At 45.5% G+C, this 15,206-nt stretch overlaps 1 protein-coding gene across 1 annotated transcript in view; it reads right to left on the reverse strand.

The window, feature by feature from the left end:
* Positions 1 to 15,206, reverse strand: part of SH3PXD2A (SH3 and PX domains 2A) — a 215,512-nt gene that overhangs the window by 82,883 nt on the left and 117,423 nt on the right. The window contains 1 exon segment of the mRNA XM_009881540.1: positions 8,356 to 8,384. Within this exon segment, the coding sequence (XP_009879842.1) occupies positions 8,356 to 8,384 (29 nt within the window).

Here is a 15,206-nt window from a genome sequence, read left to right on the forward strand (position 1 = left end):
CTCCATCCCAAGCAGACTGGTGAGGATCCTGCCCATCAGGCAGCCCAGGCACAGTCCAGCCAGAATGTGACAGGAATAAAACCATGCACACAGCTGGAGGTACTAAGGGAACACTATTTTAGGGGTGAGTGTTCTCAACAGCCTAAGGACACCCACTCTGCCATCCAGGTTTCCTTCTCACAAGAGAGATTCAGGTGCTCGCCAGCCTGAGACTAAGTTATCTAAAACACTGGGATAAGAGGTCTGCTCCTCTCAGCCAGCCAGACCTGTCTGTGCCGTGTACAGATTCCTGCAAAGGCTGAGGATCATCACCCTCCACTCCAGCTCCCAAGTGCATTTCTCACCTGCCTTATCTAAAAATCAAGATCTTGCCAGAATCAAAATCTGATACCACACAGTTATCTGTGTGCAAGAGAGGAAAAACCCACGCAGGCAGTGTTAATACCATCTGCCACTGACAGACTGAGGAGGAAGGCAGAACAGGAGCAGATGGAGAATAGAGAACTCCTTAAAACCACGAGAAATGCCATTACACCCCCTAAGGCACCGAGTGCTTTCTCTACGCTTGGCCGAGAGTTCTCCGAGGCACTCACGAGGGTGCATGCTGTTCTGCCACGGCTGTGCTCGAGACACACCTCATACTTGCTGTCCTTCCCTGCCCGCCCAGCCTCCCTGCCCTCTCTCCCCGACACAGGGCTCTGCGCAGCACCAATGCTCAACTGGGAACAGCAAAGAACACAAACACGTTCCTTTCCCCTAATCCTGTACCCTGTCCCCACACTTCAGTTTAAAAGCCAAGGAGCAAACCAAAAAACCTCACACAGCAAACAAACAACTCGCGCTCTCTTATCCTGTATTCCTCCCACTCCAGCATATGGGCCACCCAGAAGACAGTGATCCTATACATCTAACAGGCCACATGTCTTGTCAGCAGAAAACTGAAGCAGTTCAGAATAAAGTCTCCTATCTGCTCTTCTTCAGTAGCCTCAGGCAGAAGTCCAAAGCATTTCAGTTTAAACAGTGACTTTAAAAATACGGTGTACAAGGAGAAGTGCGAGATCAGTTCCCTCCTGCCAGAATACCACAGGCTGAATTTGGAGTGTTGGATTGGAGTGGACAGATTCTCATCTTGACCGAAGATGCAGAATTGGGTCACACACACACACAGGTGCTCCAAGGAGACGAAGTCTGCCTGACTTAGCTGAAGCTTTCTCAAATCCCGCTTTGTGCCAGCGCACCAGAGCACAGAGAAATAGTCCAGCTTTGGAAAAGACGCAGAGTGGATGTTCCTTCAATTATATGAAGAACTTGTTAAAAGAGACTTACAGGCTTATTAAAAAAAAAAAACAAACCAGGAAAGAAAATTAGCTGTTTTGGGAATTACTGCATCAGGCAAAGCCAATAAACTGAAGTTAGAGTTCAGCAAATTCACTAGTTGAGGAAGAAAAATTCTCCATCATGAGAAGAGGAAGCTCTGTCATCAAGGACTGAACTGAGGAAGTGCATTAAGATCATTAACTACTACCTCCTTCCAGACCCAGGCCCAAAGATGTACATCCCTAGTAATTATACGCTAAGGTTTGTTTGGTCCTCGGTTGCTATGCTTCTGCCTACTCTATCCTTTATTACTAAATCCTTTATCCTCCTGTTTTTTTATTTAAAAAAAAAAAAAGGAAAGAAAAAACTATGTGAGAACCAAAATGTTCTGCCAGAATCTGCTGGTTTTAAATTCCATGCAGTAATTAGTACATACAGCCAAGAAGGTTAATCCTATGATGGGAGAACAGATCCCAATTTCTGATCAAGAGCAATCCTGTCGGTACATGTTCGTGAAGTTACAAAATAGTGGCTGGCAAACTACCTAGTCCAGCCATCCTCATCAACAGGCCAAACGGCACCAAGGAGCCAGTCTGCCATCACCATTTCTGCACTAACTGCAGAAAACAATGCAAGGAACACAACACACATGTGTGATTCATCAGGAGACAAACACAAGCACGTGCCTCAGTCTGCAGGGATCATGTCGTACCATAGATTTCTTACAATAATTAAGACACCAAGCCCAAGCTACACGGTTTAAGATGTTCCTGGGACACTGCCATGGGCTTGGACAAACTTAGATCCCCATTCACCACCTTAAAAAAAGAAAATATTAACCTTCCAAGCGGAAGCTTTCCTTTCAGATAGAATATAGGCAGACAGACTTCAGAGACAAAGACGACAAGAGCAGAATGACTCAAACTAATATTGGAATTAAAACACACATTCTAGCTCTGCTGCTATCACCTGGACTCAAGATTAATTAAGCAATAACGAACTGTCTGCGTCATTACTCACGCACTCAATGTGGGTAGCCACAAGACATCTGCTTCAGTCACCACCCTGACAGAAGATGCATTGCCTCATGCTGGGATTCACCATGTTAGTTAATTAAATTTTTCAACATCTTTAGTAACATGCTCTCAGATTTGGTTCCTTTGAGAACCCATTTAAAAGGTTCAGGCTTCCTCTGGCTGAGAGGAGGAAAAAAAAAAAAAAAAACCAAAAAAAACCCAACGAGATAGATTTAACAGTCAACTGAGTAAGTTGCCCACAGCATGCTAGCAGTTCTGTCCACAGCTCCTCTAATACTAAAAAGGGATCCACCACTTCAGATGACATCCCATCAACACTGCAACAACCTCAAGGCGAAGGAAAGGCAGCACCATGCCTCTCTTGGAAAGGTCCTTCCTCTTCCCTTCACTGCAGCCATCTCCCACAAATACCATAAAATCATAGAATGGTTTAGGTTGGAAGGGACCTTAAAGATCATCTAGTTCCAACCCCCCTGCCATGGACAGGGACACCTCCCACTAGACCAGGTTGCTCAAAGCCCCATCCAGCCTGGCCTTGAACACTGTCAGGGATGGGACCTCCACAGCTTCCCTGGGCATCCTGTGCCAGTGCCTCACAACCCTCATAGTGAAAAATCTCTTCCTGATATCTAATCTAAACCTACCCTCTTCCAGTTTGAAGCCACTACCCCTCATCCTATCACTCCATGCTCTCGTGAAAAGTCCCTCTCCAGCTTTCTCGTAGGTACCCTTCAGATACTGGAAAGCTGCTATAAGGTCTCCCCAGAGTCTTCTCCAGGCTGAGAAGTATCTGTGAGATATTTCTGAGAAGAGAAATACCTGCCAGGGCTGGAGACCACGTGTTCCCTCCTCTCCCTGTCCCCATGCTATGCCCACTGCACGGCTGTGAGCCTGCCAGAGGGCCCCACGCTCAGTTGTCCCAACAAAGCTTTGTCCCTGGGGTCAGCACCTCAGTCCTGCAGCAGGTAGAGCCAGCCCCAGCCACACAGCCTCGCCGGTCCAGCTCATGGCTCACACATTGGTGACCCCGTTGAACGATTAAGCACAGAAAGGCTAGCACACACCATTGATTTTCTCCATATCGCCTCAAAGGAGGCAGTTCAAACTGAAGTTAAGAAAATAAAGTTCATTTATAAAAATAAACAAAAAAAAAGTGAGACGTACCACAGAGCTGTAAGTGCTAGCTAGACACATGCAGTGTGACAGGACCAGAGAGGTTAAGCTCTGAAGTGATGAGCATAGCTCATCTATGAAGACAGAAAAAGCCAAAATTTAAGCCATTTCCTGAAACAGTAATTAAGGCATCTCCCTGAAGCTGACAGAGCACACATCCTCAGCGTGCAAGTGAGGAAGAAGGTTTCCCTAGTAATGATGTATTAGGCTGAAGAAAGAACTCTTGCTCCGCCCGTAAGCCCAAGGCAGCAATCCCACAAAGTGACCGGCCACGAGGGCCCTCGGTGTCGTTACAATGATCTGCTTGTTTTTCACTCAGAGGCCCCACTTCCGTCATTGTTGCAGCTCTCTCAACTCTATTTAATTTCCCCGTTGAGGGAAAAGAAAGCATTGCAGATGTTTCTATAATAAGTTTGAGAAGTAGCTTCCAATGGACTCTGAAGTTTTTATTTACTTGCCAGCAGATACATCCTTCCTAGTTTTAGATTACAGGAGGGAAAGGAAGCAGAGATTATTGTCTGGGTGCTGCCATATTCTGCTAGTCCAAAAAGTGGATGTGGGAACCGAGTTGAAGGATAGTTCTCTCTGCTGAGGAAGCCAAGCCTCATCAGCATCCTCACTGAGGCAACACTGGCTTGGACCAAGTTGTTAAATTAATATTTTAAGTGCTCAGTAACAGGGGCTATTTAAACAGCCTTCAGCTGGCAGACTCAGCCAGAGCACAGTCAGCTTGACGCAGGCAGGATCTGATCAACTAGAGAAAGGAGACACTGCAGTACTGATGGAGCCATAAACCTTTTTTTTTTTTTTTAAATTTATTCCCCCTCATATCGGGGAGCACCCTACTGCATAGCAACAAGGTGCCAGAGAAAGCCCAGAGCTTGAAACCAGTGGTGCCCCCAGCAGCAAGCAAGGCAGTCAGAGCAGTGGGAGTGAGCAAGCAGTGGAGATTTTTGTTATGACTTCAGAAGGAGGTGGCCTCCAAAGCCCCTGCTAGCGCACACTGAAAGCGGCAAGCACACAGCTTGGCTGCCCACAAGGTAGGTGGCAGAGAGCCATGCTTCAGCTTTGAAAGCAAAGGTGAAGCAGCATCTCTTCTGCCAGGTCTGGCCCCACTCTTCATAAGGAGAACCCTCTCAGTAGTTGAGGAGCGCCAAGACTCACTGTGGAAAAGCTGTGGAGCCCAGACCAACCCCCTGTTGCCACTGAACACCAGGTCCCAGATGCTCGCTTCAGCTTCATGACTGGGGATCTGACAACTTTGGCATAAAACCAGCCAAGAAAGATTCTCAGCAAGGGAAGAGGGCAAGATCATCTTACTCCAGGAGTCCAGCCAGCAAGGGGTGTGTGTGGGGGTACATCTTTGGGGAGAAACATACTCCAACTGGTTTTACAAGCCACACTGGGATTAGCAGATGTCTCAAGGGTTAATTAGTTCACCATGCACAGATGGTAGCTGGTAGGGTTTGCAGAGTGGATTAACCTAATTTGTGGTTTGTAATGTACCATGCAAATATCCATTACTAGACTCACAGCAATTCTACCCTTACTTTTATTTGAGGAGAGAAAACCACACAATGGATGCTGGCATAGGAGTAATGCCTGTTTTGAGTGACAAATGAGTTGCTGTTCATTTGGTTAATGTGATCAACAAATTGGAGCCTGAAGAGTAATTTGTTCCCTTTTTGCTACAGAGGGTCTTTGGAGAAACCTAGACAAGACCATTTGTTGCGAACATACAGAATATGCCTACCGTAACCACTCCTTACAGTTGTACCGAGGTCTCTTTGGTACTGACAGATGGTCATAGCACCACAATTCAATTGACTAGAAATATGAAGGCAGCTTTCCAAATAAGCTCTGCAGCATGTCAAGTAAAGCCCCACAAATCCAAGGTAACAGCACACGTGGCAGTTCAGGCCACAGCAAACACCCATGCCTATACAGAGCCTCAACTGCTTCAGTGAAGCTCCAGGTCTCCGAGCTGACTGCAGGTTAAGGCATTTATAATTAGATCATATCCAAGTAAGGGCTGCATGTTTATACAGCACTTTGCACAAGAGGAAGCCTGGCTCAGGACTGGCGTGCAGAGATGCCCCAGATCAGTGCAAGACTCCCTTCTGTTTAGCTAAGGACATGCCATGCTATTGCATTTGGTTCAGAAGGTCTCAGATGTTTACAACCAGTATCAGCTGCAGCAATAAATGTTTCCATAACTCCTATTAAACTCTCAACTTATCCAATTTCTCCCTGCTCTAAGAGGCAAGCACAGGACTAGTGAGACATGCACTCTGGCAAGGGAGAGGTCAGGGCAGAGGTGACACTGGCTGTCAGAGGCATTCCCCAAATGTTTCTGCAATCAGCCACGCTTGTATCATGCCTGCACATGCCTGAGCCACAGCAGCTGTGGGATTCCTGCCGGACAGCGCAGGACAGCCATACTCACACCCAAATCCTCCTCCCAGCACATCTTTGGTCAAGACACAAGATGTGTTCACAGGTCTGATTTGTTGGGAGGAGCTTGCATTTAAAAGCACTTGTCTCTTGTGTAAAGATAGAGTACTGTCTGCACCTATGGGGGAAACATTTCAAAGCTATTTGTTATCTTAAGAGACTCTCACAGCACAGCCTGGAAACCTGTGCCCATTTACCCCATCATTTTTCCAAGTGTCATAAAGCCGGTCTTTGTTAGAGCTGTAACTACCAACTCCCTCGGCATATTCCTCCATTCATTGTGCACATACTCCCACAATATCCAGCTCCCAGCAGAATGAAGCATTCCCCCGCCGCTCTAAAAATCAGGCAGAAGATGGCCAAGAACAGAGTCCCTTTATGCAGCTCACTTTGGTCAGAGAGCTGCTTCACATTCCTCTTAGTACAGGGTAAGTGGAGGAAGAGGATCCCTAAACCCCACTGTTTCCAAGCCCTAGATGTGCGAGCAGCCAAGCACCAAGAGCAGAGAAGAGGAAACAGCCCCAAAAGGAGACTTGGCAGCATGTAGAGTGGGACAGCCAAGCAAGGGAGCCCGACAAGGATGGATAAGTGTCACTTGGGCTGCTCAGGGCAGGAGATCAACAAAGAGCCCACCAGAACAGCATCCACAACTGGCATCTCTACTACACTGACTCAACTTATAGTCTCTTACCCCAGTGTCATGGCAGATCAGCTCAAACTTCCCCTACAGCCGCAGAAACAGAGGAGGAGCAGCATCTCACACTCCCAAAGCAATTCCTCACATCTCTTCCAAGAATACTGCAACTCCTGTGCATGACAACTGGTGCACTGAGCCCAAAGCTCCCCTAGTTTGCTAATGCTGTTCTAGGCCAGTGCTAAATCAGCTTGCCCCAGAGACTTCAGCAACATTTTTCAAAGGTCTTTACAGGGCAAGAAAAAACTCCTAGTGCTCAGGATGTGGCACTCTGAGCCAGGAGCTCCCACACTCAGCTTCGCCTTCTACCACATGTCTTATACCTTTACAGTCTGCCCCTCTAGAGAAATTTCTGCTGCCAATCTAATTCACTGGCCATTGCACACAAACACTTTATTAAGAGGTCCTGGAAGTGCAATTGCATCTCTCTAAAAGCACCCACTTTTTTATCTCAACTCGGACAGAAGCTTTGTAGGAAATTAGGAAGATGAAGTGTGCCCTATTGTATCCTGTCAGGCCAGCACTGTGTACCACGCTTGCCTCTTCGTTACCACCACCCACCTCAGGGGCGACAGCCATTTAGTGCACAGGATGGGAGGGTCAAGCAACAGCTCCGTTTTAGTGCATCACTTAGCTTATTACAGGACTGCAGCATAAAAGCTCTCATAATTAACCAAAACAAAAAAAAAAAAAAATCAATCTAGGCAGCAACATTCATCGGAGTTCAGTATATTACATTCACCTTCCCTTCTTCCCCAGAGACTAAGCCATTGCAGTGCTTCTTGATCATCTTAAAAGGCAAGAAGAAAAAAATCCTCCCATCCCCTGCATACGGGCCAGAGTTTTCCAGGAGTTGCTATTGGTTTGGAAGGCCTCTCTTTGGATGCCCTGAACACAATTTGGAGCACCCAATACTCCAAACAAAGTCAATGAGAGTTGCAGGTGCTCAGTGCTGCTTGGAGGAAAAAAAAAGAAAAAAAAAAAAAAAGGGGAAAAAAAAAAAAGAAAGCCCTGACACATCCAGCTCAGAGCAGCCAAACCCAGAGGCCCATAATTACATGTCCCTATTGAAAACACATCTGTAAAAATCACTAAGAGCTACAAGGGGAGGGGAAAAATTGGATTTATAGTTTCAAATCAGCGTTTTATAGGACATTTGAATCCAGGATCTTAAAAACAAAACACTGAGCTAGAGCCTTTGAGGCAGCCCAAACCCAGACACAGGCACTGAGAACATTTCGTATCAGAAGCCTCAGCAGAGCCTTTGGGAAAGGCAAAAAAAGACTCCAACCAGAACAGAAAAGCATTCCCTTCCCCTTCAGAGAAGAACCCCAACTTTCCGGCTGTATTTTGACTGCTTGCTCAGGTAAAGATTGACTTAAGAAAAAAAAAAAAAAAAAAAAGAAAGAAATTTAATACAATTATCCTCTCAGGCTGGAGAAGGAGCTGTATAAATACAGTCAGAGGAGAGCAGTCATTTTAACTGCAATACTATATAAGGTGGGTTTCTTCTCTCCAGTGCAAAGGAAAGAAACTGATGCTTGTCTCTTGCAGGCTTCAGCAATACAAAGTTAAACTGCTACACAATATCATGCAACACAAGAAAAAGGGAAGGTTTAAAAAGGGAGGGGGTTGTGTCTCTCTGTAATCATGCAGTACATGGAAAACCTGGTATCTTACCTGATTTTCTCTTTGAAGATCCATAGTCCCTGAAAAAAAGACAACAACAAATAGACATGGTTAGAGCTGGCAACGGTGGCGAGAGAATGGGCGCTTCCCAAATTTCCACCCATATGCTCAAGGGCTCATCCTGCCTGCTCCCTCCTTTAAAGAGGAGGTGAGGACTGCAAGGCATCGACGGGCAGGGACCAGGGGACCGGGACGGGTCCTGAGCAGCACCGGCTCATCATCAGTAGCAGCAGCAGCTGGGGCTTCTGCAGCACCAGGGGCTCGGGGAGCATGTGATCAACCAGACAGAGCAAACCATCCACAACCAGCAAGGCAGGGGAGAAGGGTGTCATTTTTTCCCCTTTAAATTGAGCTATTAAATGCAGGGCTACTGAATTAACCCCTGACATTCCCCCGGAGAGGAAAGGGAATATTAACTCTTTGCTGCAGGGGTGTGGCTGCTACAGGCTTATCTGTCCTTGCTTGCAGTCCTCTCCTTTCAGAGGCTAATTAATTTGTGAATAACCTCCGGACCCCTCCTAGTTATCGCTGACAAGCACTTGTCTTCCACAAGGGGAAAAAAAACCCAACCAAACCCCAAACTTTCTTCTTTCTTCCAGGATGGGGAATGCACCCTTACTTTTCTATAGTGATTTAAAGGGTGCTGGCACCTTTGCTGGTGGCAGAACAGCTGAAAGCTCAGACAGCTGCAACAGAAGTGGGAAGAAATTGCAGAAGGCAGCTGCGTGAACTGAGTCAGGATAAGCAGAACCGAGGACAGAAATACATCGCTGTGGCTGTGGTTCCTCCCGGTGCTCTCCAGAGCCTCTCAGACCCAGCTCGGAAATGGTCTGCACAGGCAGGAGCCCGGGCAATGACGGATCGGGCAGAGCCAGCAGCGCTGTGTGGGCACAGCGCCCACGGCACGGTCACACACCGCACCCGGCAGCAGTGATGTTGGGAAAATCACTTGATGAACCCACCGCAGAGGCAGACTGTGTTTGAGGAATCCCACCGCAGAGGCAGGCACCAGCCTCTAAATTTTTGAGCATCAGACTGTCAGGAGTGGGGGTTTTGTCCCTTGCAGCATGCTGTGTACTCCAGAGGAATCAGACAAGGATTGTCCCAAATTATGTATTTAATTTCAAGAGAGTTTGGGGGATCATCTGAAGAAATGACACCTGTTTTGAGGGCAGAGGTATGTCTCCCAATAAATTCTGTTTCTCCCAGTACTTTGCGTGCATCCCATGCCTTACATGTCTAGGATTTGCTTCCAGTGAGTAATAACTATTTGGGAGTTTTCTGCACCCTCTTTGAATTTTCCAGTGTTATTTCCAGTGTATTTCAATTAACTGGTTGTTTTGTCAGTCATATCTGCAAGTTGTATTTGATGTGAAGATGCTACTGTTCATGAATAGGCTGCTTCTTCTACAGAAGTGATATCATATGCAAATATAATGCCTGTTATATGGTGCCCAAAACAGAGACGCCTCAGAATGAGACATGGAAGGCACGATCCCCAAAATGTAGTCCTCTGCCCCGGCTCCGCTCCCACGCCAGCCCGGAGCTTTGCGGTTGCTGTCAATACAGTGCTCTTGGCATGTGAAAGTCTGTGTTTGGTCCTGCCCTGAACTGCCTCTCTTCTGACAGCACGAAATGGCAAAGAGGTGAAACCCTGCTGAGATCCACACACGTAATTTGCTTTAACCTAATATCTCCGCCGTGCACATGCCTGATGACCACTTCAATCCCTTTGGCCCTTTGTTTTCTGAAGCAAAGCTCCTGGACCTTCTCAGCCCTACAGCTTTCAGCTGGGTTCAGCTGGATTTCCCTCTGCGTCCCCACCTCTCTCTGTGTCGAACAAAAAGGTTGCACCCAGCTCTTGCAAATGTTAAGCACCCATGAGGACTCTGGGAGGACGGTGCAGCTGGGCACAATCCCTAGAAGATAAACACGACTATCCTTCTAGTCTTTGCCAGAAGGCTCCCAGCACACATTTCCAGGGCAATCTCCTGCCAGCCAGCCATGCTGGGGGCACCCCACAAACATCCTAAGAGAGGTCATAGGTGAACAGAACATGCACAGCTGGGTGAAGGCAAGCAGCATTAGACAGAGGGGAAAGAGCCTTCAGCCTGGTTGAAGTTGCAAAGGAAAACCTAACTCTTCTTTTGTCAATTAAAAAACCAAAATCACCCAATTAAAACGATTAGAAATGGGGTATTGATGGATTGATATGGTTAATAAGCAGCCAAAAATGGATGCAGATGTTGCTGAATGTCTTTGCCCACCAGATCAGGCCAAAGTCAGTATCCAAGTTTGGAAAGTACAGTAGAAGATGATTTGGCTGTGCTCTTGCTGTGCAATGGCAGCAAACACCACAAAAGGCTCAGAATTCAAACCCACATCGTGGATGCTCCCCCGCATCTTTCGGCTTGATCTCTAGCTGGTTTTAGGGCTTGTGTGAGTTACTCCAGTAAGCTTTTAAATTAGGCTCTTTCTTTTAATTCTAAAGCATGACTTATCCAAAGGTAGAGATTTAAAAAAAAGCAAAATTTTGAAAGTGCTTTTCCTTTCTGCACACAGATCATGGGATGACAAGAGATATTACTTCATATTACTTTTTCGCATTTTTTAATTTCCTTGTTCAGTTCCTCATCTGGCTGGCATTTCTTCCACAGCAAAAGCACATCATTTATGGATATGTACTTGCCCTCAAGTTTCCTCACACCAGCCCTGCAGTGGGCAGACATGTTCCACATCACACCACTAATGCAAGCACAGAGCGCTGTACTCAATATGATGTGGCAAGCCACATTTCTGGTCAATGGCAAACGTGGTACCAACATAGGCAGTAATTGTTTATGTGGGCCAGGAGCTCTGGTCCAGCGAACCCCATCATTGCTTTTCTCATGGCATGTGCATGGTGAAAACAAACCTTTAGATTAGTTTGAAGAAAGGGAAAAGCCTTTTACTGTCACTGCAAAGTGCACAGCTGAGCAATTTAGAGTCAGCTACAAGAGGATGAAGCAGCAAGTAGCTCTCAGTGATGTCCCTTTGAGATTAGGCAGGGTAACTAGCACCATCAGAGGATTTGGTGTACCCAAACTCTTGAAAACCCAACACTGCTTCACTCCCCCCTCAGTACACCACACTTCTAACTGCATTATGCCCCTGTCTCCAACCAGGATGTTGTGGCGAACACCAAGGAAAGCCAAGACACCGTTCCACTTGCTGCCTCATGCCTGGCCAGCATATGCTGGTCCTCCCCTGTGGGTCTTCTCCTGCATCCCCATCTCACACTGTTCCTATATTGCACCCAGGATGTCCTCCCGGGTCCTGGGTACCACAGCATTTTATTCTTCTTAAATGTTCTTCTCAAAATTCAAATGAAGAGCAAAATGAAGGTGGGAACCTCACTTGATTAAGTGCTTTGCAAAAATAAATGGCTGCTGCCCCAAAGTTATTAAGAAAAACAGATGATGGGAGAACAGTGTATTACACACACTTCGCTGAAGGGGAGCTGTAGCAAAAGGAGGCAACTGAACCTCCAACTTCTGGTTTTAGCTTCCAATCTTAAGCACAAGATCATTCTTCCATGTGAAATTAAATGATCATTACAAAATATTTATTTGAATCACCACCACCCCTCAACTCATGAGGCTCACTCAAAACAAAAAAGCCATCAATCCATCTATTGGGCAGGTTTTAATCTTTTTGTTTATTCTTTCTGTAACTTTTAAAGCCAAGTCTTATTGGGTTCTTATTTTGGAGTTCCTGAAGTCCATGTACCCCATGTATCGTGGGTCACTTTTTAGTATACCTGCATTTAATTCATAAAATCAGGGAAAAGCACTATCAAATAAAATGCAGCTTTAAAAAAAATCCTCATCTCCCCAGTGAAACTCTGAAAGCCGAAGCTGGTTCTTCCCAGCAAGGATGGGGGGAAAAAAAAATCACTGTGAAATAGAAAGCAAACAAGGTATAGCAAATAATCTCTCTGCCTGGGTGAAGTGCTTTTTGTATACATACTATTCTCTTTTCTGCTAATGAAGAAAGCCTATACTGCTGCTCTGCAATAGCCCTGTCTGACTCCATATTTATTTTTTATGTCCTGTTATTCTGCATGTGATTCATTGATGTCTGTCCCCTCTCTCAATAAGATGAATACTTCTTAGCCTCACTAATTGCAGAGGAACATCAGTGTGAGACTGAAGTATTCATTGGATTATGTCTCCAAGATAATAAGGGAAAATTTGTAATGGTTTCTCTTAACTGTAACAACTTCTAAGTAGAAACTCTGATCTTCTCCTGCAATACAGACTGCACTGGCACACTGCTAGCCCTTAAATTAGACAAGAAACCTGGCCTTGCAGAAGAAAAACCCTTCCAAGGAAAGGTACAATCAATGTCACATCTGCAGCTACACAGGGAAGCTCACTTTCTCTTCAACTCCTTCTCTTTTTATCTTTTTATCTTTATACACACACACATATTTCCATTCTTCTTCCATTTCTGTAGGAGAACAGACACCACCATCCTAATTTCCCTTCCAGCCATAGCTACAAGAATAGCAGTGAAACCAGTGGGTAGAACTAAAAATAGCTCTGGCAGGTCCCTTCTTTATTAGCCAGGATCACGCCATACTGAACAATCGCCTTTCACAAAAATTGCATATTTGGAGCCTTTTTTGTATTAGAATATAGCAATTTTGTCTGAAGTCTTCCTGTGGGGCACCACCTGACCTGACACTGAACCTCATTACCAGCAAGGAACGTATTGCCTGCTGCTAATGATATTAAAATATTGCTGGTGCCAAGCACGTCACACAAGCTGGACCCACTCTTCTTTAATGACAAAGGAGAGGGAGGCTGGATCTCCTTTCTCATCAGCATTACGCCAGGATAACATTACTCATTTGACTTCTAGCAATGAATGTGAAAGGAAGACCACGAGCATTGCTACACAGCCGATCGCCCTGTGATCACATTAAGGTACTCACAGTCAGTCTGAAAATTTGTAAAAGATAAAAATATCTTGCGTCATTTAATTTATATGTCACTTGCAATCCGATTTAATTGCAAAGGTTACATTAACAATGTTATGGAAAAGTTTTATGGCACATCCTTTCTTTAGGGACTGACTTTGCTGCTGTAATCAGTGAGAGTTAATAAACATTGATATGTGCCTGCATGTGTTTTCATCTATCTAAATACATACAGATATACACAAACAAGCAGTGGCACAACTGGAAAGTTGTTTAACAAATGAGGAGTATCCTGACATTTGTTCAATAAAGCCCAAGATATGTTCCAAGTGGAGAAGACGCGAGATGACTAAGTGCATCTGCGATGGACTGTGCCTGTATCTTTAGCTGTACTTCTAATTCTGTTTGATTTGTATGTGGCCCAGAGGGTTTCTCCCTCATCCTCCACAGAGATCCAGCAAGTCCGTAGAAGCCTCCTGCAGGAACCGGGAGAGTTTGCAGAGCAATACTGCATCAACAGAGGGGCTGCAAGGTGGCAACTCGGCTCCTGCACAGCTCTCCCTTGGAGGTGACGGATTCAGTCAGGGGACCTCATCCCTGTGGTATCCATGATGCGAAGGCTCTTTTAAAATCTTCTCCCCTTTGCCATGGGACAGCAGACACAGCAAGCTCACTCTGTGGGATTCCTCCTTTCTCAGATATGTCACCTTTTAGCCCAGGGCCTCTGCCTATCAGTAAGGCAAGGCAAGGCAGGGATTTCAGACAACTGTGAGTTTCAACCATGAGGGAAGGCGGTGCCTGCAAAGCATGAGGAGCTGTCAGAGCCACGGAGGAGCACAGCCGGGGGAGCTGCACAGCAGACATTTCATCAGGCGAGACAGAAGCTAAAGGGAGAGTAAATCAGCTTTCTGTCTGTTTCGCAGTGTTTGCTGTCCAAAGAAGATGAGACAGTGACAAACCCTGAGTAATGGAGGTTAATCTATATCCTCTAGAGTATTTTAATACACAAATTAAAATTGTTCTGTATTTGTTGGCTTTTGCTAATTTGTGTTTAAATACATTGTAGCCATTTATGTTCCCGTACTCCTTAATTTCTAAAAGTCTCTAGTGGTGTGGGCACGCTGCAGTGGGGATGTATGACATTTCAAACAAACAACTTGGATTATCATTTAATCGCCAATGATTTGCCAGGCAGATTGAAAGCACAGAAATGTTTTAACAAGAAAGTCCACTCTCTCCTCCCCAACACTCATAAGGTTTGCAGTCAGTAACGAAGACAGCTTTTTCACAAACTATTTTTCTTAGTGCGGCTATCAGATTCCATGACAGTGTTTTCAAAGTAAACCAATACAGAAAAACTTTGCTACTGCTCTTTACGCATGCAGAAACCTGAGCCTTGAGAGTACGCTCACATCTTGAAACTCTCCTAACTTATTTTCCTCAACAGCCAGACTCACATTTTCTATTTGACACAAGGCACAAAATCAAGTGTGACAGAGGACTGTCACTAGGGGCCTGCCTGTCACCAATGCCTACGGCTGGAGGAGCACCCAAACACGTTAATACTATACAAACATACAGGAGCTACATGGAGAGCGCAGGGTTAAAATTCGCACTGATGGTACTCTAAGTGCAAAAGTTTAACCATGTGCATTACCACTGAGCTCTGAGACCCATATGACATGTAATTTAAGCAAAATTAACTCTCTAGGTTATGCATCAGAAACAGAAACTCAAACACATGGATGCATACAGCTATACATTTTCCTCCTCCAGCACTCCATCCTCTGAAATCATAAAAGCACAGCTGATCTCTTCCCTGAGCCAAATAAACGGATGAAGGCTGTTTTCCTTCTTTTTTTTTTTTTTTTTTTTTTTT

This window comes from Charadrius vociferus, unplaced genomic scaffold, assembly GCF_000708025.1.
Source record: "Charadrius vociferus isolate BGI_N301 unplaced genomic scaffold, ASM70802v2 scaffold282, whole genome shotgun sequence".
Lineage (NCBI taxonomy): Eukaryota > Metazoa > Chordata > Aves > Charadriiformes > Charadriidae > Charadrius > Charadrius vociferus.